This window comes from Balaenoptera borealis (genome assembly GCF_965194805.1).
Source record: "Balaenoptera borealis genome assembly, chromosome: 4".
Taxonomy (NCBI): Eukaryota; Metazoa; Chordata; class Mammalia; order Artiodactyla; family Balaenopteridae; genus Balaenoptera; species Balaenoptera borealis.
In genome coordinates this window covers 80,367,518-80,392,411 of record NC_138861.1, presented here as the reverse complement: position 1 = coordinate 80,392,411, position 24,894 = coordinate 80,367,518, and the positions used below count along the sequence as shown (strand labels likewise).

Here is a 24,894-nt window from a genome sequence, read left to right as displayed (position 1 = left end):
GAAAATGGAGAAATTACAATGGACACCACAGAAATACAAAGCATCCTAAGAGACTACTACAAGCAACTCTATGCCAATAAAATGGACAACCTGGAAGAAATGGACAAATTCTTAGAAAGATACAACCTTCCAAGACTGAACCAGGAAGAAACAGAAAATCTGAACAGACCAATCACAAGCAATGAAATTGAAACTGTGATTAAAAATCTTCCAACAAACAAAAGTCCAGGACCAGATGGCTTCACAGGTGACTTCTATCAAACATTTACAGAAGCGCTCACACCCATCCTTCTCAAACTCTTCCAAAAAATTGCAGAGGAAGGAACACTCCCAAACTCATTCTACGAGGTCACCATCACCCTGATACGAAAACCAGACAAAGATACTACAAAAAAAGAAAATTACAGACCAATATCACTGATGAATATAGATGCAAAAATCCTCAACAAAATACTAGCAAACAGAATGCAACAACACATTAAAAGCATCATACACTATGATCAAGTGGGATTTATCCCAGGGCTGCAAGGATTCTTCAATATACACAAATCAATCAATGTGATACACCATATTAACAAACTGAAGAATAAAAACCATATGATCATCTCACTAGATGCAGAAAAAGCTTTTCACAAAATTCAACACCCATTTATGATAAAAACTCTCCAGAAAGTGAGCATAGAGGGAACCGATGTCAACATAGTAAAGGCTATATACGACAAACCCACAGGAAACATCATTCTCAATGGTGAAAAACTGAAAGCATTTCCTCTAAGATCAGGAACAAGACAAGGATGTCTACTCTCACCACTATTATTCAACATAGTTTTGGAAGTCTTAGCCATGGCAATCAGAGAAGAAAAAGATATAAAAAGAATACAAATTGGAAAAGAAGAAATAAAACTGTCACTGCTTGCAGATGACATGATACTATACATAGAGAATCCTAAAGGTGCCCCCAGAAAACTACTAGAGCTAATCAATGAATTTGGTAAAGTTGCAGGATACAAAATTAATGCACAGAAATCTCTTGCATTCCTATACAATAACAAAGAAAGACCAGAAGGAGAAATTAAGGGAACAATCCCATTCACCACTGCAACAAAAAGAATAAAATACCTAGGAATATACCTACCTAAGGAGGTAAAATACCTGTACTCAGAAAACTATAAGACACTGATGAAAGAAACCAAAGATGACACAAACAGAGAGATATACCATGTTCTTGGATTGGAAGAATCAATACTGTGAAAATGACTATACTACCCAAAGCAATCTACAGATTCAGTGTAATCCCTATGAAATTACCAGTGGCATTTTTTTACAGAACTAGAAAAAAAAAATCTTAAAATTTGTATGGAGATACAAAAGACCCCAAATAGCCAAAGCAGTGTTGAAGGGAAAGAATGGAGCTGGAAGAATCAGACTCCCTGACTTCAGACTATACTACAAACCTGCAGTCATCGACAATATAGTACTGGCACAAAAACAGAAATATAGATAACTGGAACAGGATAGAAAGCCCAGAGATAAACCCACGCACCTAGGGTCAACTAATCTATGACAAAGGAGGCAAGGATATACAATGGAGAAAAGACAGTCTCTTCAATAAGTGGTGCTGGGAAAACTGGACAGCTACATGTAAAAGAATGAAATTAGAACACTCCTTAACACCACACACAAAAATAAACTCAAAATCGATTAGAGACCTAAATGTAAGACCAGACACTATAATACTCTTAGAGGAAAACATAGGAAGAACACTCTTTGACATAAATCACAGCAAGACCTTTTTTGATTCACCTCCTAGAGTAATGGAAATAAAAACAAAAATAAACAAATGGGACCTAATGAAACTTAAAAGCTTTTGCAAAGCAAAGGAAACTGCAAACAAGACGAAAAGACAGCCCTCAGAATGGGAGAAAATATTTGCAAATGTATCAATGGACAAAGGATTAATCTCCAAAATATATAAACAGCTCATGAAGCTCAATATTTAAAAAACAAACAACCCAATCCAAAAATGGGCAGAAGACCTAAACAGACATTTCACCAAAGGAGACATGCAGATGGCCAAGAAGCACATGAAAAGCTGCTCAGCATCACTAATTATTAGAGGAATGCAAATCAAAACTACAATGAGGTATCACCTCACACCACTTAGAATGGGCATCATCAGAAAATCTACAAACAAATGCTGCAGAGGGTGTGGAGAAAAGGGAACCCTCTTGCACTGTTGGTGGGAATGTAAATTGATACAGCCACTATGGAGAACAGTATGGAGGTTCCTTTAAAAACTAAAAATAGAATTACCATATGACCCAGCAATCACACTACTGGGCATATACCCAGAGAAAACCATAATTCAAAAAGACACATGCACCCCAATGTTCATTGCAGCACTATTTACAATAGCCAGGTCATGGATGCAACCTAAATGCCCATCGACAGATCAATGGATAAACAAGTAGTGGCACATATATACGATGGAATATTACTCAGCCATAAAAAGGAATGAAATTGGGTCATTTGTGAGACATGGATGGACCTAGAGACTGTCATACAGAGTGAAGTAAGTCAGAAAGAGAAAAACAAATATCATATATTAACACATATATGTGGAACCTAGAAAAATGGTACAGATGAACCGGTTTGCAGGGCAGAAATAGAGACACAGATGTGGAGAACAAATGTATGGACACCAAGGGGGGAAAGTGGCGGGGCGGGTGGTGGTGGTGGTGGTGGGATGAATTGGGAGATTGGGATTGACATATATACACTAATATGTATAAAATAGATAACTGATAAGAAGCTGCTGTATAAATAATAAAATAAAATTAAATTAAAAAATTAAAAAAAAAAAAGTAGGGAATTGCCTTAGTCAGTTCAGGCTGCCATAACAAAATACCATAGACTGGGTGGCTTAAAGAACAGAAATGTATTTCTCACAGTGTGTATGCTGGAAGTCCATGATCAGGGTGCCAGCATGGTTGGGTTCTTTCAGGTTGCAGACTGCCAGCTTTTTATTGTATCTTCATGTAGCAGAGAGCAGAGAGAAGAAGCAAGCTCTCCTGACTCTTATAAGGGTACTAATCACATTCTTGAGGGCTCTACCCTTATGACCTCATCTAATCCTAATTATCTCCTAAAACCCCATGTCCTAATACCATCACATGGTGGGGTGGGGTTTCGACATCTGCATGTTGGAGGGACACTAACATTCAGTCCATAACAAGAATCATGTTTAACTGAACAAATACAATTAAGTATGAAGGGACTTAATTAATATATCGTAAAAGTGAACAACAAAAAAGGAAACTACTTACACTATGTAATTTATTGGTGTGCATCATACACAAACATGTGTGTGTATGTTGTGGAAAATCTGTGGTCAACTTTTTTTCTCTCAGGTATGTTCTCTTTTTTAAAGATATAAATCAAAAAGCTGAATTTTTCTTCAGAAAACCATTGTTTTAGAACAAGAAAGGTTACATTAAAAATGTTTCATGGTACATTATAAAATATTAAAAAAACAAAAACAAAATTTTCATTAAAAACCATCAGAAGTATTCAAAGTGCTTCATCTCATCAAAATAATTACACTAATATTCTGAGCTAGATATTTAAAAACATAAGCTCACATATTTTTATAAGTTAGCATTCTTCAGTTTCTCAGAACTTTGGTTTCACAAGTTAGTATTAAGTCATAGATAGCTATACTTTATTCATTTTGACTCATCAGAAAAGAAATTTTGTGTGTGTATATATATATATATATATATATATATATATATATAATACACACACAATTGATACCCTTTTAATTAATCAAAACCACATAAAGGCTTTTATTGTGTCACATTAGATCTCATGGGCCTTATAAATTTTCTTCATCCACGTCACCCACAAAGAAATTTCCCAACCATGAGAATTTCTCAAAACTACAACCTAGATGATGGTATTGGTCATGCAGGGAATTAAAGGTAAGTAAAAACAGGGCTTCAAACGTGAAATATTATGTCAGAAACGATACTGTGACCAATTTAAAGGAAGGATATTTCTATGCAGAAAAAAAAGTTCTTAAGCTCCCCAAATATTCCAAAGATATTTATGTTTATTGTTTTAAGTTGAAATAGAAAAATTGCATTAGATAGATACAATGTTTGTATTTTAGTGATTCCAGAGTTTAGCTCCAATATATGTACCTTAAAATATAAGTATCTGTGATCAAATTTTATGGAAATTTTAATCCTTATTACCTTAAATACTCCTTCTCCAGTAGAAGTTGAAACCTGAATTATTTCCCATGCTATGCTCAGGTATAAATTTTGTTTCTAAGAAGCAAAGGAAGTTCATTACCACCAGTAATAAGTTTAACTTTGAGAAGCAAGGGAAGTTTGCTTAAAGAGATAGAATTTAAAAAATTACTTTCTGATGAATTATTTAAAAATACTAAACCAACATTTGATAATATCCCTATTTTCAAAATAAATCTGCCAAAACAAAATCATAATGACTATGTGCTCCTCATTATAATTTACCTCATTATAATTTATAATACTCTTACATAGAATAAAATCATCAATTTCAGGGGGGCAAATGTGATTGCTATAAGCTCCAGAAATGTGTAATTTGTAAGAAAACTGTATTCCCATGAAATCAAAACACCTGTATCTCTTACCAAATTTTGAACTGTTTAAATATCATACTTTATTATCTGCTCTTCTGGTTGAGCAAGAATAATGAAGCTCAAAGGATGACAAAATTAGGTTTTATGATATAATAAAATATGTATTATTATTGTTCTTTACTTTCATGATAAGGAATATTTTCAATTGTACAATGAAGCAAACAACTTAAAATTATTCAGAGGGCAAGCAGATAAGCTTTTATTCCTTGGTTTATGAAATATTCCACTTGAATATCCAAACAGAACACTATATTTCTTCTTCAGTTTTCAACATTTTTAGCAGAAAATTGTTAAGTTTTCATCATTAAGGATAAACCAGGGGAAAATTTAACTTCTTATTTACTATGGTCATTCAATGTCTTATAACATAGACCATGGCTCTGAATGAAAACTTTGGATTTTGATTCAATTTACAGTGAAACTTGGTAAAATCATAAAGCCTTACCTCATCAACCAACAATAATTTGTATGTATCTTGAAAAATGAAAGCCCTGATTTACTGTATGTTTGAACTAGGAAACAGTATACATAATAGTAAAATGACAACAAACATGCTCCTTTATATCAGCCAACATCTGCAAAGATGGAATGCAGACTACCATTCACAGATGCAAACGGCTGAGAAAGAGTATGTCAGCCACTGGTTAACTGCAATAATATTAAATATTTATTTTCTATTATTATAGTTTCTTTTCTTTTCCCAAAGGGAAGTCCTTTCTATCAACTGTATTATCACAGATTTAATCCAGTTTTAATACCTGATTCCAATGACACCTGATAAGCAGAAGGGAAAAACCACATAGCTCTGGTTGTTGGTAAAAGATATCAGCAAAAGATAATCTGGTCAACCTTGGTCTAATGGAAATAAAAATGATAGATGAATTCAATTTAAAAGGGTGAAATAAAAGCATTTATAACTCACTCCTCTGCTATGAAATCTCTCCAAAAATAGCATAATAATGAAAAATTGGGAAGAAAAATGAAAACCATATCTGTAATTACAAGTAATTGACCATAAACGATAATAAATAGCTTTCAAATGAAGAGACATTTGCACTCACAGGAGAAAGAATATTGACTGGCACACATATCCTGATAGGATATAGATCTTACTGAGTGTTAGGGTCCTGAGATGTCCTCCAAAGACTGAAGCCACCATGACATGGAGTATGAAAAGGCAAGAGAAAAGCATAGGTTTCCAGTTATTTATTCCCAAATGGTAGAATATGGGGGTAAAGAAAAAATTGCCAGTGGACTCTACTTGATAGCTGTGAAACAGCCTGCTGGATGATATGGATTACTGGCATTACAGTGGGAAAGTTGGAAGAAGTGGCAATAACCATTAAAGCACTAACAACACCGAGAAAGTAAAACTGAGAGTTCTACACTGTGAGCCAAATAGACCATCCAGATGTCAACAACAGAGAAATAATATGGTCCATGGGCAGAAGATAAAACAGATTTGGGGAGGTGGGCTTGAAACCTGAAATTTAAATAGCTGCTGTGGGCTGATCTGATTCATTCTCCCATCACTTCCCACACTATAGTTCAGTAAATAGCTGGCTTCATTCAGTGATTAATAGAAAGAAACCAGCCTGGAACATAGGCAAAGAAAAAAAACACAATGGAAAAGCAGATGAAGTTCATACCAGGGGAAAATTTTTTTTCAGGAAATAGAGGAAAAATTTTTATAAATAGTTCTCTGTAGTCTCAAATAAATTATAGACATGATCTCATTAAGAGAGTGAGAAGCTCAAAGAAGAGATATTTGAATAAAGAGATTATAAAAACAAGCAGAAAGAAATGAAAAAATGAAGTGGCACAGACCAAGAAAGCAAGGGAAAAGAAGAAAACCATTATGAAGATGAAAATTATTTTAGAGATTATAAAACAGAGTAAACACAACTGAAAACTCACTTGGGTTATGGCTGACAAAAGTTGGCAACAAGTTTAAAAACATAAAAGTGATTGTAGAGAATACTATAAGGAGATATGGAAACAAAAGAACATTCTGAAAGAAATCATTTAGAAACATAATAGGAAAAAAATAATTCCTGAAATAGAGACTGAAATCTGGGATAAAAAGACATGGTGTCCATCAAATCTTCTGCTTTGATTAAACACTATAAAAATTTCAATAATTTAAGTTTTACCCTTATGTTTTTATCTTAAATTTAGACAAAGTTAAATTTAATGCTTTAAAATTATTTAACAGCATTCATATATGGCATATTTGGCTCCTAAATTTACAAAATTCTGTCTTTTAATCAATCAGTCTGCTTTTCAAAACAAACATCTATACGAAAGTATCTGGCATGATACTCATGAAATATAAACAATTTCTCCATGGTGGGATTTTGAGACTGTTCTTAATTTTCTGCAATACCTATCTTTATTTTTAACAATCTCATAGCATTTTTACAAATGACAATGAAGTCACTGGGATTAAAAAAAGAATTAGAAGGCAAAGATTAATTGAGAGAGAAAAGAAAAATGAGATATCTCAATTTTTGTAGTACCTCTAGATTCATGGCCCTCCATTCCATAGCTCATACAGCAATCAAATGATTTCTCTAAAACAGAAGCATAGCATGTTCATTTTCATCTTATTATCCTGCAAGATTTTCAATAAATTGCCACTAATCCAGGATCACATCTAATCTCTTAGGTAATTTACACAAAACTCTCTCTAATCCACCCCAGCAGGTCTTTCCAACATCAGCAACTCTCACTTCCCACGTTCACCTTCCCTCTCAATACCCTGAACTATTTGTAGTAAGAGTTCCCCTTGAAGTTCCAAATCTATATCTCTTTTCAAGCTTCAGATGGTGGTACAAATGTGCTTTTGTTGCTTGTGGGAGTAGGCAGAGGGGCAAGAACTCCCAGTCATTCTACAAAATTCAGTTAATATCTCTGTGGTGCCTTCCCTGCCATCACTCTTTTTTCTCCATATCAACAGTCATAAAATTACATGCATCCTTTTTTCCACCATCTATACCAATGCCATGCCAAGTAATATTAGAGCCTGATGCAAAAGGAAAATTTATTAATACTGATCCCATATTTATTTAAAATTTGGGTATTTTGTTCCTCATCAATTTTTGCATAAATTTTGATTTTTTTAAATGATTGAAAAATGACCTTTCAAAGTTCATTCCAGCTCAGTGCTTTTATCCTTGTCACTAACTTCTCTATGATTCATGTCCATCTGTGAAAAAGGGTGACTCTACTCTCTGCCAACTTGAATTCAAGATTTGTGAGGTCCAATTTAAAGTACACATTATTCAAATGCTCTGTATATACACAAATGCAAGTCATTTTCAACTGTGGATTAATCATGTAAATATATTATCATCCTTAGTCATGCCTGGAGGAAACTAGAAGTTATTATGTAGCAGTTAGTGGCCAACTTGGAGTTGAAAGCTAGAATATACATCCTGGTACTAAAGAAAACAATTCTGAATTTCATCTTTAAAAGATAGAGACATACAAAAGTATCATTCTCAGCCATTCTTCTTCACAAATTGCCAGGACTTAGGCTCTAATAATGACTCTTGTGAAGTTTTCTCATAGTGAAAAGTGACTGGTTCTTCACAAAAGTGTTCCATTTAATGCAGCTCTGAGTTACTGAAAAGAGAGAAATGGTGACCAAAATAAAAAATTTAGTTTTGAATTAATTTGATGGAATTGAGTTAAGGAAAGCAAACTATGCGTTTTTATTACTAACACTGTGTGCAACTGAAATAATTTCTTTTCATACGAATAATTAAACATACTGGTCAATTTATTCTTCCAATTAACAATTAAGAATCCTTGGTTAAGTTTTGTCCTTTCTCTTTGGCCACCTGATTTATTTTAAAATCTTTTTCTAATACAAAGGCAAGGAAAAAACTGTGACTCCATCTGTATCACTGATCTACAAATCTAAAATCATTTATTTTTATCCCTTTAAAAATCTGTAAAAATTTATAGAAGAATTTCTTTTAAAAAAAGGAAGCCAATGAACTATTTCTTAAGAATAGGCTAACAGACAAGCAAGGAGTATATTCCTTACCAAAGAAATAAGGTCATTTTTTTGGAATAAAGACCAATCATAGCTTCCAACCACAATTTCAAACATTGTCCTCAAGGTTAGAAATCTAGCCACATCCATGAAATAATTTATTATCAGCTTTTTTGTATAAGTACTCTTTATTAAATATATACATATATACAAATTTTACTGGGCTTCATATTACTGGCATCAATTTGTAAATGAGGGGTTTGGATTGGATGATTTCTAAAGTATTCTTCAGCCTTAAAATTATTGATGATTCTAAGAAATACCTAGAGACGTAGCCAAGAAGGAATACTCAGATATGACCCACAATTAATATTTGGCGTTTGCACATTTTACAGGTCTCATATACAACCATTCCAAGGCAATGCAACAACTAAAAAACTAATGCTGATTAATTAATATGATTTCTTTTCTAAAAAATAAGAGATCCTGTTTGCAAGGTGGCCATTTCTATCAAAATGTTCCCCAAACTTCCAGAACACATTCATTCACATACCCTAGATCAGGAAGAGAGAAGTACAGAAGAAAAATCTTGGAAGTAACACAATAAAAAACTAGACCCAGATTTAGTGGCCTAGGACTGCTGCAAGAAATTCAATTAAGTTGTTAAGCCTACCTAATGAAAAAGAAAAATCAGCTCATGAAAATCCTGATAAATTGCATAACAGAGTCAGCAGTATTCTACGCCCTGGCTATAATTTTTTTTCTTTACTCCAGTCCTTTGTTGTTCTTTTAATTTTAAAATACTCACCTTCATTATGAAACTATACAAAAACTCCCCCCCTCCAAAATAAACACAGAACTGCCCAGAAATACAGAACTATGGACACAAAAACTCCCTAGAAGCTTAGCATTTCACCAGTTGATATAGATCTATGTTGGGAAAAGCATCTAAAAAGCCTTGTACTGGATTCCTAATTCTGATGATTCTGTGATTCTGATCAAATTATATTCTGTGATTCTGATCAAATTTGAGACAGGTAATCTATAAGGTCTTACAGTGCCCAGATTTCTACTTTGAGGTACACAGTGCTTTTCACTTAGAGAACAATCTGTACCACATTTTCATTATACTTTGAAGTCAATTGCTGAAGTTGTGCTAATGTGTACTAATCTCAAAAGTGGCTATATGAACAATACCCTTGTTATCCTCTATCAATATAGGAGAAACAAATATTTTGAATATGTCATCAGACTCTAAATAAATTTCCTCCATTAAAGAATGCAGTGTCTGCTGCTAGTTGATGGTTCATTAGCATGCACTGACTGTTCTACTATTTGAGTAACATTGCAGGTAAAGGTGAATAAGCTTATCTAGAGAGACAGTGTCTAGCATAGTGCCTGGAACGTGGTAGGCTCTGAATAACTATATGTTGAAAGAATACATAACTGAATGAACTATTATCAAAAGGAATTCATACAATAAGTTAAACTTTGGCTCAAAGCACAAATTTTCAAGTCAACTGTTAAGTCCTGTTTGGCCAACATATGGCAGGGAACACGTTTTCCCTGGTCTCTGTCTTTGTTGCAGCAGAGGTTTCACTCTATTGGTCAGTATTCGTTGTGTTCCATTTTCCTTTTAAAAATGTTTCATTTAACAGGGAAAGTCCTTTTCTTGAAGATACTAAGAGGATCTCCAAAGGTCACCGCATATCATACTCGATAATTCTGATTAAGGGCAGTGCCACTGGGAAATTTAGGGTGGCTGGTTGATATTCATAGTGTGTATTAGAAAATGTCATAGTCTGTTTTCAAATTTCAATGCATAAATATGCACCATGGATCTCTAATAGCCCTATTTTTCTTGTCCCAACTTTCCAGGATGGTCTGTATCCTGTCTAATTTGAATGTTGAATTGATTCTATTTAAATCATCTTTCTGAAATGAAAGATGGCTCACTTTCCCTTCACTGAGGAATTCATTAACTCTCCCAATGACTGGCTTGAATGTTTTAAATGGAAAACTTACACGGAATTTTTATTTTAGTGAAGAACAACTGTTTATCTTTAAAAACATTTAAAAAGACATTCTGCATGAAGTTCATCATCTTTTAGGAAACTACTATAGCAACAAAATTACATTAGACTTTCTGATTTCTCCATAGTGTCCTTAGATAAGTAAACAACCCAATAGACCATATTAAAAGCCCCAAATGTTACTGGAAAGAGAATGCGGGCATATTTGTCTATTTTACTTGTGCCAGATCCAGAAGGCGGTGGAGCCAAGGGAGCGGTAGTGGCTGACAACTTCCCAGAAGCCCCTATGCTATTAACGGTGGTCTTAATCCGCTCCAGTCTGGATCCAAACACATGCCGGGTAGAAGCAGATTCAACTGGAACTTGTCGGGGCACGTACCCAGTTCTACTAGGAGTAGCAGGAGGAGCAAATGGAATTGCTCTTGCGGCAGATATAGTTTCAGCTGCATTTGCTTGGCTGAATGGGTTTGGACTGGAAGCTAAGTAAGACTGTGGTGTGGCTTCAGAAGATCCTTGAACAACTGTGGAAGACTTGCTCGAATGGTTTCCCACCTCAGTTCTGTTGCCAACATCAGACTCAGAGTGAACCAAGGCATTGGCTCTTTTTCTCATGTTCAGATTGGCATTTGAGTTCTGCAAAGGTATATTAAAAATTATATTGGCTATGTGATTTTATGTAGAGTTATACAAAATTTAAATGGGTCCAATAATTACAAATTAGCTGTTTTCATAAAATAAACCTTTATTAATATGCTATAGTCACTCAACTTGATGTAAAAGCTTAAAAATACCTAACTAAAAAAGGACATATATATATGTGAAACTCTGAATCAAACATCTGCTGTTTCAAAATATTATCCATTCTTATAAATTATTAGAATTTAAATCTATAGAAAGGTTAGGCATTTAGGACTATAAGCTAGAGTTATACTTGATTTTACTTTAAGAATTCATGATGATAGCTGTACAACTTCTTTGTTGAGTTTTATTGTAAATAATATTCTCTGATATGCTGTATACATTTCAGTGAGTTTTGTACATATTTGCTTTATAAACAGGAAGAATTATATCTATTTTTGTGCACAGAATAAAAACAATAGTAACCATCCACATGTGTATAACATTCCTTAAAAAAAGACAGAAGCTCCAAAAGCTTTAATTTCCAAATCCCTGGGAATTATTTTCATAATCTTACATAGACATTATTATATAAAGTCTAGAAATCCTCATGCATTTTAGTTTTTCACCGCAATTAGTAATGCGAATACAAAGGAAAACCATTTTTGGGACTTCCCTGGCAGTCCAGTGGTTAAGACCCCATGCTTCCAATGCAGGGGGCGTGGGTTCAATCCCTGGTCAGGAACTAAGATCCCACATGCCACGTGGCACAGCCAAAAAAAAGGAAAATCATTTTTAAATAAAATGTTGTATCATACGTATAAACAGCAACACCATATCATTGCATAAATATCTGAGTTCAAACTATTTACCAATAAAGAGTGTTTAAATCAAAATGGAATTCACTATTTTCCATAAAATTATTTTATCTGTAGAAAAAGACTGCATTTGAATACAGGTGGTCAGTATTAAAATTAATTCTTATATTTTGACAGGCATGATAAATAACCATATAGCCAACTATAGACTGTCCATACTAATGAAGGAAAGTAATTGCTCAAATGATTCCCCAATTTTTTTTTCAATACTACACTTATAAAGCAGGTTGAAAGTGTTCAATCCATATCTTATATGCTTGTGAATTATGGCTTCAAGTTCCCTGAGTAGAGAAAGAAGAAAAAGCCTCACAACATGCAGAGCCAAAGCAGGTTCTGAGAGGTTTAGAATGTATTCTTCATGTCAGCCTGAAGTATTCTTCTAGTTTGCAGCTGAACTCATGAGAAATTGTAGTCTAACATATGGCAGCCAATTTAGGTGGAGACAAGTGAAACCAAAATTGACATCAACCTAAAAGTTAAAGGTACCATTATTTACCCTGTACTTTTCCTCTACAAAGCACATTGTAAACACCACCTAAGTAATCCTCAGATTTTGAGTCCCTCTTTACAGAAAGGGATAATCAATTAATTAGAATTAATTCTAAAATGTTATACACATGGTGAAAAATATAAAGAAGGATAAGGTATATCCACAACATTTAAAGAGTTTACACTATCACTAGGAAGATAAAATGCACACCCACACACGACACAATCAAAAATATACAAAAAGTAAAATAGAATGATGGGTCAAACTGTGGCAAAATGCTAAATATACCAAGAAGAGAAGGGAAGGGAGTAAAAAAGGGCCAATTGGATAAGCAGGAGAGAAATATATATTTTCAAATATAGTCTGATATTTGCATATTGCCCTCTTCCACCAAAAGTTGGGTTGCCCATAATCTTTAGAAACTCATATTTTCCCTCAGACTAAATTCTAAGAATTGGAGATTTCTACTTCTGGCCAAAAAGGAGTAACAGGGACTGAATTTACTCTCCTGCATGAAATAACAAAAAAAACTAAAAACATTTGTAATGTTTTTGAAGACATTGGACATTAGACAACATAGGACACAATCATTGAGAGAGAAGAAAAAAACTTGAGTTTGCATGCTGTAGAGCGGGAAAGGAGAATCCAGGAACAATCTGACAGACTACCTAAATTGAGGAGATGAAGCTGAGAAGGTGAGGAAATCAAGGTGGCTAGAGTTCACAGGAAAAGGTACCAGAGAAGCTGATGCCGAAAAGAAAAGTCCAAAAAATCTGGAGTCCCCACTGAGAATTTTGCTAAGCACAGATCCATTTTTGAGTGTAACTACCCAAGGCAAAAAGAACCACCTGAAAGGATTAGAAGAAATGGTACCTAGCACATACCAAGCCAGGAATAGTGCATTTTCCTACCAGACATAATGGAAAATCTCAACATTCATGTAGCATTTGGTAAAGTCCTCAGAAGGGCCTTGCCTCAGTAATATGGAATAATTACCCCCTAAGACTGCTCTAATCCTGCCTAATGAATTTTAAAAGTAAGACCTTAACAGATGAAACTAACTCTAAGTGACTTAACTGCACCCCAGAAGGAAGCACAAGAACACTTACTTATAGGACCCTGTCTTCCTTCCCTCTAGATCAGAATCTTTCTGGAACATCCTGAAATCCCAACTGTGAATTATGTTCTAATATGGCTGATTGAATACAAACATGGCACCAATTTGTTCTCCCTCTCCATATTAATGCCCCTTGTAGAATGAATTTCCCCTTCTCCTCCCATCAAGAAATGGACTCTATTTCCCCACAGACTTCCTATGACTTTCTTTGGCCAACTGGATGTGGTGGAAGTGGGGATGTGTTATTTCTGAGTCTTAGCTTTATGAGTCCTTGCTTCCACTCTTTCTCAGAACACTGCCACCAACACCACAAGAACAAGCTTGGGCTAGCCTGCTGGAGAGATCCTTTGGAGCAGAGCCAGTCATCCTAGTGAGGCTATCCTACATCACCCAATAGATAGCTGACCACTAGACACCTGTGTTTGTCCCAGCTCAGAAATGATGAACTGCTGAGCCAAGCCTAATCAAGATCAACAGAACTTCCCAGTTGACTCAGACTTGAAAACAAAAATAAATGTTTTTTTTGTATGCCATCGAGGCTTTGTAGTTGTTTGTTATGAAGCATTATTGTGGCACTAGACAACATATATAGACTAATTAAATCAAGGGCCTAACAGGAGCTATTGCCACACCTCTTGTCAGGGGAAGTTTCTCAGACATTCTGGGATAATTAGAGAGCTAGTCTGCCCAGAATTCATCAAAGACCATTAGGGGACCCTATTGTCTATTCCATGTTATTTTAAAGGACCAAGATATTTTGCCCTTTATAATTCCATTCTTAAAGAATAACCATACTTTAAAGCTAGGAGAGATTCTAGCGATCAACTTATTCCAGTTTCTCATTTTACAGTAGAGGAGAATAACAGCAGAAGTGTCATGGTGGATGAAAGTCACAGAGTGAGTGACCTACCGAGTGCTCTGCCATGTTGCACAGCCTTTGGATGCACAAATGTGGACGAGGCATTAAGGAACTTGATAAACTACACCTATATATTTGAGTCAGTCAAGTATTTGTAATAGTCAAGTATAATGTTAAAAAATTATTCAAGACTTGGAAATCAGAAAGGAGTACAGCATGTCCCTGCAATGTCAGTATAGAGTATTGTTTAAAAAGTCCACCCAAGGATTATTAAGTCTCTAGGGGAAGATACTTGAGTTTGAGTTTGCTGTTTAATATTGGATTTGACCCCAAACACTGTGAAGTTGCATATTAACGTATGGATTCCTGTTCAGTAGAAAAGAGCCCCAAAGGTTATGGTTTTGATGCCCTGAAGGATATTAACTACTTCTGTATCTAATCTAGTAATCTCGTTCTAGTATCCCTTTTTGAAAAAAATTTAATGGCTACTTTTAGGCATTTTTCAAAAAAGATTTTGAACCAGTTTTACTATTTAATTACTCCTTAATTAATGAGTTAGATAAAACTTTGATACAGGTTCATTCCATATTTGCATGACACGTTTTTGATGGTTTGAAAATTATATTCTGACAACATCCACTGCTACGCAAGTTATAAGTATCAAAGAAATGTAAGCATAGACTTGAAGAATATGTCTGAAGAAAACAGTGATCCCAAGTCAAAGAGAGAGGATCAGTCCAAGATGGCCAGAAAAAAGAATCAATGAAGCACCAGACTTTATGAAAATGGAGGGAGCAGTATGAAGTGTGCCACTAGGATTAACATCTGAAAACAAAGGTCAAATCTTTTTATTCCCAGTTTTAAAGTATTAGTGAACTTCTAGAGTGTAAAACTATCTTATTAATCATCGCAGGCTAATGCACACAGCAGGCACCTACTTCATTTTTAAATAAGTTTCACTGAAATGGATATAATACAGAGTCAAGATTCTTTTTTCAAATTAAAGAGAAAGTGTCAGAAACTTTCTATCTGACCTTTGGATTACTATTTCTTTGTTTATGGGCATATTTCTAGAATATTGCAGGTAGTACCTAAATTATATAAGTTATCCTGACTCAATCCCAAGGCTGACCAAGAATGCCTAAGAAGTCTCAACACTCTAAATATCATAACCTATATATGGAAAAGAGAATTAGACTGATTTGAGGCTTAAATCTTTGTTCTCTGCCAGGCAGCCAAATGATACTCAAGTTATTTTACACTGATGTCACAAGGTCTACTATGTAAAAAGTAGTTGTCATTTTCCATGATGACAAACTATGAAAGGACTGAAAAATCTGCTGAGCTACCTGGCATGGGACTCACTGGGAGTAATATTCATACAGCCTTCAAGTTTTGGAACAACAAATGCGACAGGGTGATGTTATGTTTCACACAGAGTGTACAGTGGCTCCATCAGTATGCAGCAGACACACAGTGGTTCCAAACAAGAAAAGCACCTAAGCTTAATTTGAATTTTAAAAGATGATTTAGTTTGAAATCATTTTGTCATTAGTCACAATAGTCAGATGCAAGGGAAACTGGTGGGGTAGAGATGCGAGGTGGTAGATTCAAACATTACCAACAAATTAAAGCAGCAACAGGCAAACAGGAGCGAATCCAAGTAATTCGTCAATCATGACTGTGATCTGACACGATTTCTAAAGAAGTCTTATCAACTGCAAAAAGAAAATTCAACTCAACTACTTACTCTAGCAGCAACGAGATAAAGTGACTATGACGAGGTTTGCAGAATGCAAGCTACATTCATATTGCTTGCTTGAGAAGCTAATGAAGTTTAATAAAATGTAATTTAACCCTTCTAAATTAAAAACAAACAAGGCTAATAATGAACAGGTTTATCTTCTAGAATATCAATGATTCACATACCAAAAAAAAAATCCAATAATGCAAAGACATTTATTCAAGGCTTTTCTGACAGGGCTCCAGGGGTTAGCCTCACATCTTATTTAATAAGGAAATAAACAACTATGGTAGAGCAGCTGGAACTAAACCCCAAGGTAATGATTTACAGAGGACCATCAGTAGTGTTTTTAAAAGCCGCTACCACATAGAAATGAAAAACATCCCCTACAAATAAACATGCTAAATATTTCATCAATTGTTACACACTGAACAATAAAATGTAGAAATGAAAACGCCGAGTTCTCTATTTACTGTATTTCATTTCCTCCCAATGTTAGCATTTAATTCAACATTTGGATTTCCATAAGCTATAGAAATATTACTTTCAATATCTGGCACTGGGATAAGAAATTTATGTCTTCAATTTGGAATTACCAGAGAACAATGTCTTACAGAATGCATTCATTTTGTCTTTACATATTTAGAAGTTGAAAGTTTAAAATAGTAGGGTTTCTTGAAGATACACGATTCTGTAGTGAGTTTTGCTTCATAGTGATTCCTAGGGCTTCTTTTTATTTGCCAAGGCTTTGTATAAATACATGGCCCTAGGAGAGGAAATTTTTTTGTCGGAGACTTCACCAGTCAGAGCAGAAGTTCTCAGCTTGATCAAGCAGACTTGGACTTGACCAGAATGCTACCTGGAAATGCTCCAGGAGCTGTGTTCACCAACGCTGCCAACATAACACTGGAGAAGGTAGAGGGCAAAGCACACTCCACTCACTTTCTCCAAATGCCAACACTGAGCTGGATGACTCTTCTCTCGCTCAATAAGCAGCATTACAGTCACGCCAGGTGTTCATAAGAATAACCTGGGATCAGTCTCAGGGCCTTTGTGGAGGAAGTCTTAATTATTAGTTATGCTATTGCCAGTCATCAGGAATCAGAAGTCGGGGAACATGGGCTAAATAGTTAGGATCGTGGGCCGTCAAATCAGACAGACCTGGACTCGAACACTGTATTTGCCATTTACTAGCTGTGGGATATTTGACACGTTACTTGACCTCTTGAAACCTCAAAGTCCTTGTTAAAACAGGAGTAATAACGGTAGCTCCTCACAAGGAATAAATAAGATAACGCCTGTAAGGCGCTTAGTACATAATAGGCATCAAAAGAACATTATATAGAAATAATCCAGAAGGCAGATAACAAGATCCTTCCTCCAAAATAAAGAAGTATGTCACTCATGAACAAATCATTATAGACAAGGTTTTATAATATTTTTTCTACATTTCTATAAAAATAAGGCCACCGTTTTGAATAATCAGAAAGGTGGAGGACCACTGAAGCAAAGGACAGTCTGTGGTGAAGTCAGCCATGAAAAGAATGCTGCTGGCTAAAATAAGAATAAACACAAGGAAATATAAAATGCAATTAACAAAATTAAAATACATTTTAGACATTGTAAAGGTCAGGATTAACACTAGAGTAAATCCTATAACTGATGGTGTAAGACAAACATAAAAAGCTCATCTAGGAAAAAAGCAACAGCAACAACAATGGTTAATTTTTACTGAGCGGTTCTTCTGCACCCGGCATCCGGCTTACATGCTTTTAACTACCCAGCTGCCACAACCATATGTCAAAGCTACATGTAGGAAATACCTACAGCCACAGGTATTTCAATGTCTGGAAAAGATGTGGGTTGTCTAAAAAAGGCATCTCATTGTATTAACGTATCACATCACTGATCTCTTTCCGGAACTTTCCACCTATCAGTAAAGTCTAGAAACTGGTAATCAGGGAAACAGCAAAGACCGGAGGAACTGTTGTAATCCAACCCACAGGATGATATTCACACCTCAACATGCTATGAAAAGACATACACAGAACACTGGCTCACGATTAGAACTTCAGCAACTCAGTTTGGCTGGCCCACTTTCTAAATGTAATGGAATGTTAAAAAGAATTGTATCTGTGGATATATTGGTCTGGCATTATTGGTCTGGCACTCTTTACTTTATCTCTTAGTTCAATTACAGTAGCCAAAAGGACTTTCTTCCACTTTTAAATTGGAAGTAGGAAATGGGACAGTGAAGGACACCAGACTGGGGATAGTATAAGGCAACAAATGTCAAAGAAGGTTAAAAAAACATTAAGAGGTTTTAATCATTGCTATGGACTGAACTGTGTCCCCTTTTGGAGGGGGGTGCTATATTGGAGATAAGATCTTTAAGGAAGTGTGATTAAATGAGGTCATAAGAACGGAGCCCTGATTAGATAGAGCTAGTGTCCTTATAAAAGAGGAAGAGACACCAGAGAGCTCTTTCTCTGTGTCATATGAGGACACAGCAAGAAGGCAGCAGTCTGCAAGCCAGAAAGAGAGCTCTCACCAGAAACCAAACCTGCCAGAACCCTGATCTTGGATTTTCTAGCCCTTAGAACTATGAGAAAATACATTTCTGTTATTTAAGTCATCCAATCTATGTAATTTGACTAAGGCAGCCTGAGGAGACTAAGACAATTATCTAACTTTAATAAATTTAAATTTAAGACACAATTATCTTAAGATTTCTAAATAGTGAATGTTAACCCTCTCATAGGAAAAAAATAAAACCTAAACAAACTTGCAGCTTTCTCTTCTCAGATATTTTCTTTGTTTCTAGTCTGTTCTCTCTTCTCCAGTATCCTTTTCTGATAACTCCAAATCCTAGGTAGAGTTAAGATACTAGACACATAGAGAAATTGAGATGCTTTTGACAGGAATTAAGCATTGATTTCTTTGTAGTATTTTTACTTGTCCTTGGTGAGTGAAAACACTTCCATATATCCACCAGGGGGCATCTACATCATCTTTCTAAACTGTCCAAGTTGCCTGCATATGAATTCTCCCAGGATACCTCTTGAGTTCCTTTCAGCTTTTCTTCACCCAAATCAGAGGACTTCAGTTAACTGGGATTTTCATTTAACCTTCTAATTTGGACTTAGCTCCAGATCCTTCTTTAACTACCCAATATTTTTTCCCTAAATATTTTTGCCTCCCTTGCAGATTATGACTTTTATGTCACAGTGTATGTACATGTGTTGTGGATTTCAGAGCATGCGTTTGTTTAAATATTGGAAAAATGTCATTAATAAAAATTTATAACTTCTGTTCACATTTTATATTAAGAATATTTTTTAAATCCTTAAAAGTAGGGATAATATAAGTAGATATCTGATAAAATATCGCAAAAGAAATCTTACTACGTTTATGAATTCTTAACTTGGGTGTCCAAATAAATTCATTTTTTAAAGCAATCATCCTATGGAAATGATTTGTTTCAGCCTTAAAATATTCAGAAAATTATATTTGAACTTAGAAAACATTTGGACAATGCTTTTTTTCTTAATATAGACTTGATATGACTTGATCATAATGAAACTGTGCTATAATAAATAGCCATCCAGAAAAATTCAGTTCCCTGCCAACCCTATAGGAGGCTGGCATAGCAAGTAGTCTGAGTCATAATTTTATCTGCATCAGCAAAGGCAACAGGGGCAATGTCTAAAAAGGAATAATTTATCAAGACCAGATCTTCATTATACTTCTGCTTGGGGGGAAAATTCCAAAGCTCAAGAATTATCATCCAAGTCATTTTGTAAAATCATAGCTATGCTGTGTAAGGAAGTCTTTGATGAGCTACGAATCTTACCTAAAGGGGGCTGAATTTCTTTGAAATATTAGATAATGTTTACCTACTGAATCTAAACATTCATGATAGCTTTAATAGATTTATTTTTAGGAAAAAAAGCCTCAAGTCCCACGCTTCATCTCTTGCTGGAAGTGAGTAATGGAAGATCCATGTTTAAGCTCAAAAGCCATGAAGGACTTACTAAAGGTACTGATTTACCCAATTCATTCATTCATTCAATAATATGTATTGAGTGTCCAATTTTTCAGATTACTTTGTTGAAACTGGGAATACAGAGGTGAAAAAGTATAGGCCTTGCAACTTCTGCCGGGAATTATTAAAAAGTTATAACAAGCGATAAATGCTATCAAGGAAACTTTTTTTAAATTAGGGAATACATGGCATAGCCTGATTGCTGGGAGAGCCTCTTTGTGAAAGTGACACATAAGCTGAAATTTAGGATAAGTAAGGGGGAAGAGGGACTGTGGGGAAAGGGAACAAAGTGGCTGGTGGTAGGGGAACAATTTTCAAAGAGTTCCCTCAGTGGTACAAGGATAAAGAAGACCAATAACTTTCCTTGTCAATTAAAATTTGAGATACCTTGAGGATGTTCTAAAATCTTCCTTTTCTTTTCTTTTACATTTTTTTGAAATAGACTGTTTAGGCAATGCTTCCCATTCAGGGGCTACTCTAAATAATTAATGTCTGATATTAGCACTTGCCAGACAGAAATCTTGAATCTTTATCAACATCTCTACAATGCATTGAGCACTTACTATGGACCAAGCACTACACTACATGATTTTCACAAATAACCTCACACACCATCTACAACCACCCAGGAAATAGTATTAATATTCTCATTTTTCCAATGAGGACACTGAAGCCTAAGAAAGTTGGGTACTTCTCCTAAGGTCAGACAGTTAAAATGGGTTAGAGTCATGATTTGCATCCCAAACTAACAATTTTAGCCACTTCAGAAAGCTCCTTACAATAGCAAATATGTTAATTTGCTATGTTAAAAAGCTACACTAATGGGATTAAAAGAAAGCAAAAAAAGAATTTACCTGAAAAATGTCCACACAACCTAAACCAGATTAAGTGACATTTACGAACAGCTTGGTTTTTCAGATTTGGATTTTAGTTACATTTATTTAGTTTCTATTATAAGGTAAATACTGTACTACTGTTTGGTCCACATTATCCCATGAAAAATCTTCCTCTGATTAATCCTTCCTTTCCAGCATCTGTAAATATTGTAGAGTTTTTATGAACTGTTCTTGCTCCTGTTTTTCTTGATATTCGTTCAATTTCTTTGGTGCTTAGTTGTCATAATGTGCGTATGGATATGACTTTGTATCCCATATAACTTCTACATTCAGGCCTAAATAAATATTTATAAATAGGTCCACATTTAGATGATTTATTTTACAGAAAATTTTATCTTAACCACAAATGTAATCTAGCTGTGCAAAGTTTCTTTTTTAATTGAAGAAAACTTCTCTTCAGGTTGTTTGAAAAATGAACCAGCATCACCACTCAAAATATGCATCTTCCATATGATAAACACATTTTTATGGAGTTCTTCTACAAGAAGGAAGCTGTACCCCAACTTCCTTCCGCAGACCTCCCCTTAAGTCTGAATATAGAATTTTCAAAAGATGTTTACAAAATTACTACTCAAATATATGGAAAAACTAAAACACTCCCCCCCCCACCATGCATAGGAAACTGCAATTTCAACTTTAATTGTAACCCAGGGAAGATATCAACATAAGCACTAGCTCTAGTTTCTGACTTGAAAATGATTCTTCAAACATGTAAGTATCTACAAATAATTAAAGTTAATGAAGTTCAGCAATGCATGCACCAAATTACATATAAAGTTAATGTGTGTACACATGTGTATGTAGCAGAAAAGTACTCATTAAGCACCTATTGTGTATGCTCTTATATTTTAAAAATCAATCCTGTTCCCTAGTCTTTACAAATGGAAGCACAGTCAATTGGTCATAAAGCATATGTTGAATTATACTATTAACACAATTCATTACAAATCTCCATCCATAGTAAAACAGCATATTAAGTCAGCAGAAGAAATTGATATTCTACCACACCAGTTGTCAAACAGACAACCCCCTAAACAGCTGAAGCCATCCTGATTTTCTCCAGGAAATAATTTGACTTGTCCTGAGGAGTAAGTGCCATGCTATCAGCTGTAGTTTCCAATGAGGCATTAGCAAAACCATTCGACATTTAATAAGGCTCTCGTGCTGAAACAGCTGTTCCTCCAAAGTGAAAATTTTAAAACTCTCTCTGAGCCTAGATAATTTTACTTGAGCTAGAAAATAAGGTATTAGACTCTTTTGCATGTTCTACCACTTTACGACAAGAAAGGAAATTTTGCACTTCAGTAAAGGCAGACTGCAAATTTAGCAGGAATTAAACCAGTAGCTGAGTTGCAATTTATGGCAAATGGCTCATCAGCACATTAATGTATATCACCAACGTAACCACTTCAGCCAAGCAGGCCAGAAACTAAGACACAAGTATCTGGTAGGCAGGAAGAGAAATGTGCCCTCTATAGACACCTATAATATGAATCCTAAAACCAAGAGCTACCAAATATCTATCTTCATTTTCATCCTTATTGGCAGTATATTGGTAGTTAAAAACCAGTGTCAGAACCATAGGTTCTAAAATCAGGTAGATTCAAGCTTTGGCCTCTGCTAAATCCTAGCTGTGTGATCTTGGGGAAGTTATTTAGCCTCTCTGTGCTATGTATTTCTCCTGGGTAAAATGAGGATAATAATGATAACTACTCAGAGTTATTGATGAATTAGTATTCATAAAGTGCTTAACACCCTACCTGAAGCACAGTAAGTGATCAATACTTGTTAAATATTATTTTGATATTGTTATCCATAGTCTAAGACAAAAATGTAGACAGTCACTGTGAAATAAAATATTATAATAGAAGTTTCCATTATTTCTATACTCAGATATTCATTGTATTTTTTCAACAGAACTAAGTGTTAAATTAATACTGTAACTATCCACCTCAGAAAATGTTGGGAATGTGTGGGAACCCTACATTTTGTGCTCTCTTCAAAATTCATCTTACTTTCTATTCCTAGGTGAAAATAATTAGCTCCACTCCTTGCAGCAATAATAAGAACTAGCTAAAACCCAACTTGCCCAAATCTGCCAACTGTAGGAAGAGATAATTGAGGATTCCTATTTAAGAGGTTTCCTTCTAGGCTGATGGATATTTGAAGAGAGCATAAAATCAACAATCCTGTGCATATTGTTCTACTTAATCATATTAGCAATTTAAAAAATATTTGCACTTTCTCAACATCTAACATACCAAAATTTTTCTCATATCACAAAGAAGGAAATGAAAATATCAAGTCCCACAACTCCTTAACCTTTGATCCCTTCCAGCTGCCACTCTTTCTATCACTGCCAGTTTAGGGAAAAATTGTCTACACTTAATGTTTCCACTTCTTCACCTGTCATTTACTCTTCAACCCACTGTTACTTTATTTCCCTTCCCATCTTTCCCTTGGAACTCCTTGTGGATTAATCCAGTAGACACTTTTTAAAATCTGCGTTGTACATACTGTCTTGGCAGCATCTAACACTGCTTATCACTTCTTCCTTCTTTAAATTGGTCCTATAAATTCCATAATCTAGGTACGTTCCCCTTACCCCTCTCAGTCTCCAGTGTGGAATGCTCTTCCTCTACCCAATCCTAAATTGTCACCTTTCCACAGGGTTCAGCTCTCAGACATCTCTGTTTTTTCAGTCTTCAGGTAAATAAATAAACCTGTCCAGTGGCTTAGGTTACCATCTTTATATCAATATTATAAAATCAATGTCTGCTTCCCAAATTTTTCTCCAACCTGAAGACCCATATCTCCAGCAGGACATGTACTAGGGGCATAACAAACTTTTAATTCATTCATTCATTCATTCATTTGATTAGTCAACAAATATTTATTGAGTGCCTATTTGTATGTCAGGCACTGTTCTTGGCTCTGGTGATACAAAAGTAGGGGAAGGCTTCCCTCGTGGCGCAGTGGTTAAGAATCCTCCTGCCAATGCAGGGGACACGGGTTTGATCCCTGGTCCGGGATGATCCCACATGCTGCAGAGTGGCTAAGCCCGTGAGCCACCCCTACTTAACCCCGTGAGCCTAGAGCCCGTGCTCCACAACAAGAGAAGCCACCGCAATGAGAAGCCTGCGCACCGCAAGGAAGAGTAGCCCCTGCTCGCCACAGCTAGAGAAAGCCCGCGTGCAGCAACGAAGACCCAATGCAGCCAAAAATAAATAAATAAATAGATTAATAAAAAAAAAAAGGTGGGGGGAAAGCCCCAAATTCTTAACCTTAAGGAACCCTCTTGACCAAAGTCAAATCTATGTACAAATTTATTCATATCCAATGAACCCAATACATTTATCCAAACAAACATGCTAGATCTTAGAGACTAGCACATGCTCCAGTTAGCTTTGCAAGCCACAGAACTTCAATGATTCTTGCCTCCTTCTGCCTTATTCTTTTCCATCCAGCTTCCTCAGTATTTTTCCAATCTTCCTATTTTTCTTCAAAGCCATGGAAAGGCA

General features: G+C 35.3%; 1 protein-coding gene across 1 annotated transcript in view; it reads right to left on the bottom strand.

The window, feature by feature from the left end:
- Positions 1-491: 491 nt before the first annotated feature.
- Positions 492-24,894, bottom strand: part of GABRA4 (gamma-aminobutyric acid type A receptor subunit alpha4) — a 77,928-nt gene continuing 53,525 nt past the window's right edge. Inside the window, exon 9 of the mRNA XM_082390673.1 lies at positions 492-11,359. Coding sequence (XP_082246799.1) covers positions 10,826-11,359 — 534 coding nt within the window. The 3' untranslated portion in view covers positions 492-10,825. The remainder of the gene's footprint in view (positions 11,360-24,894) is intronic.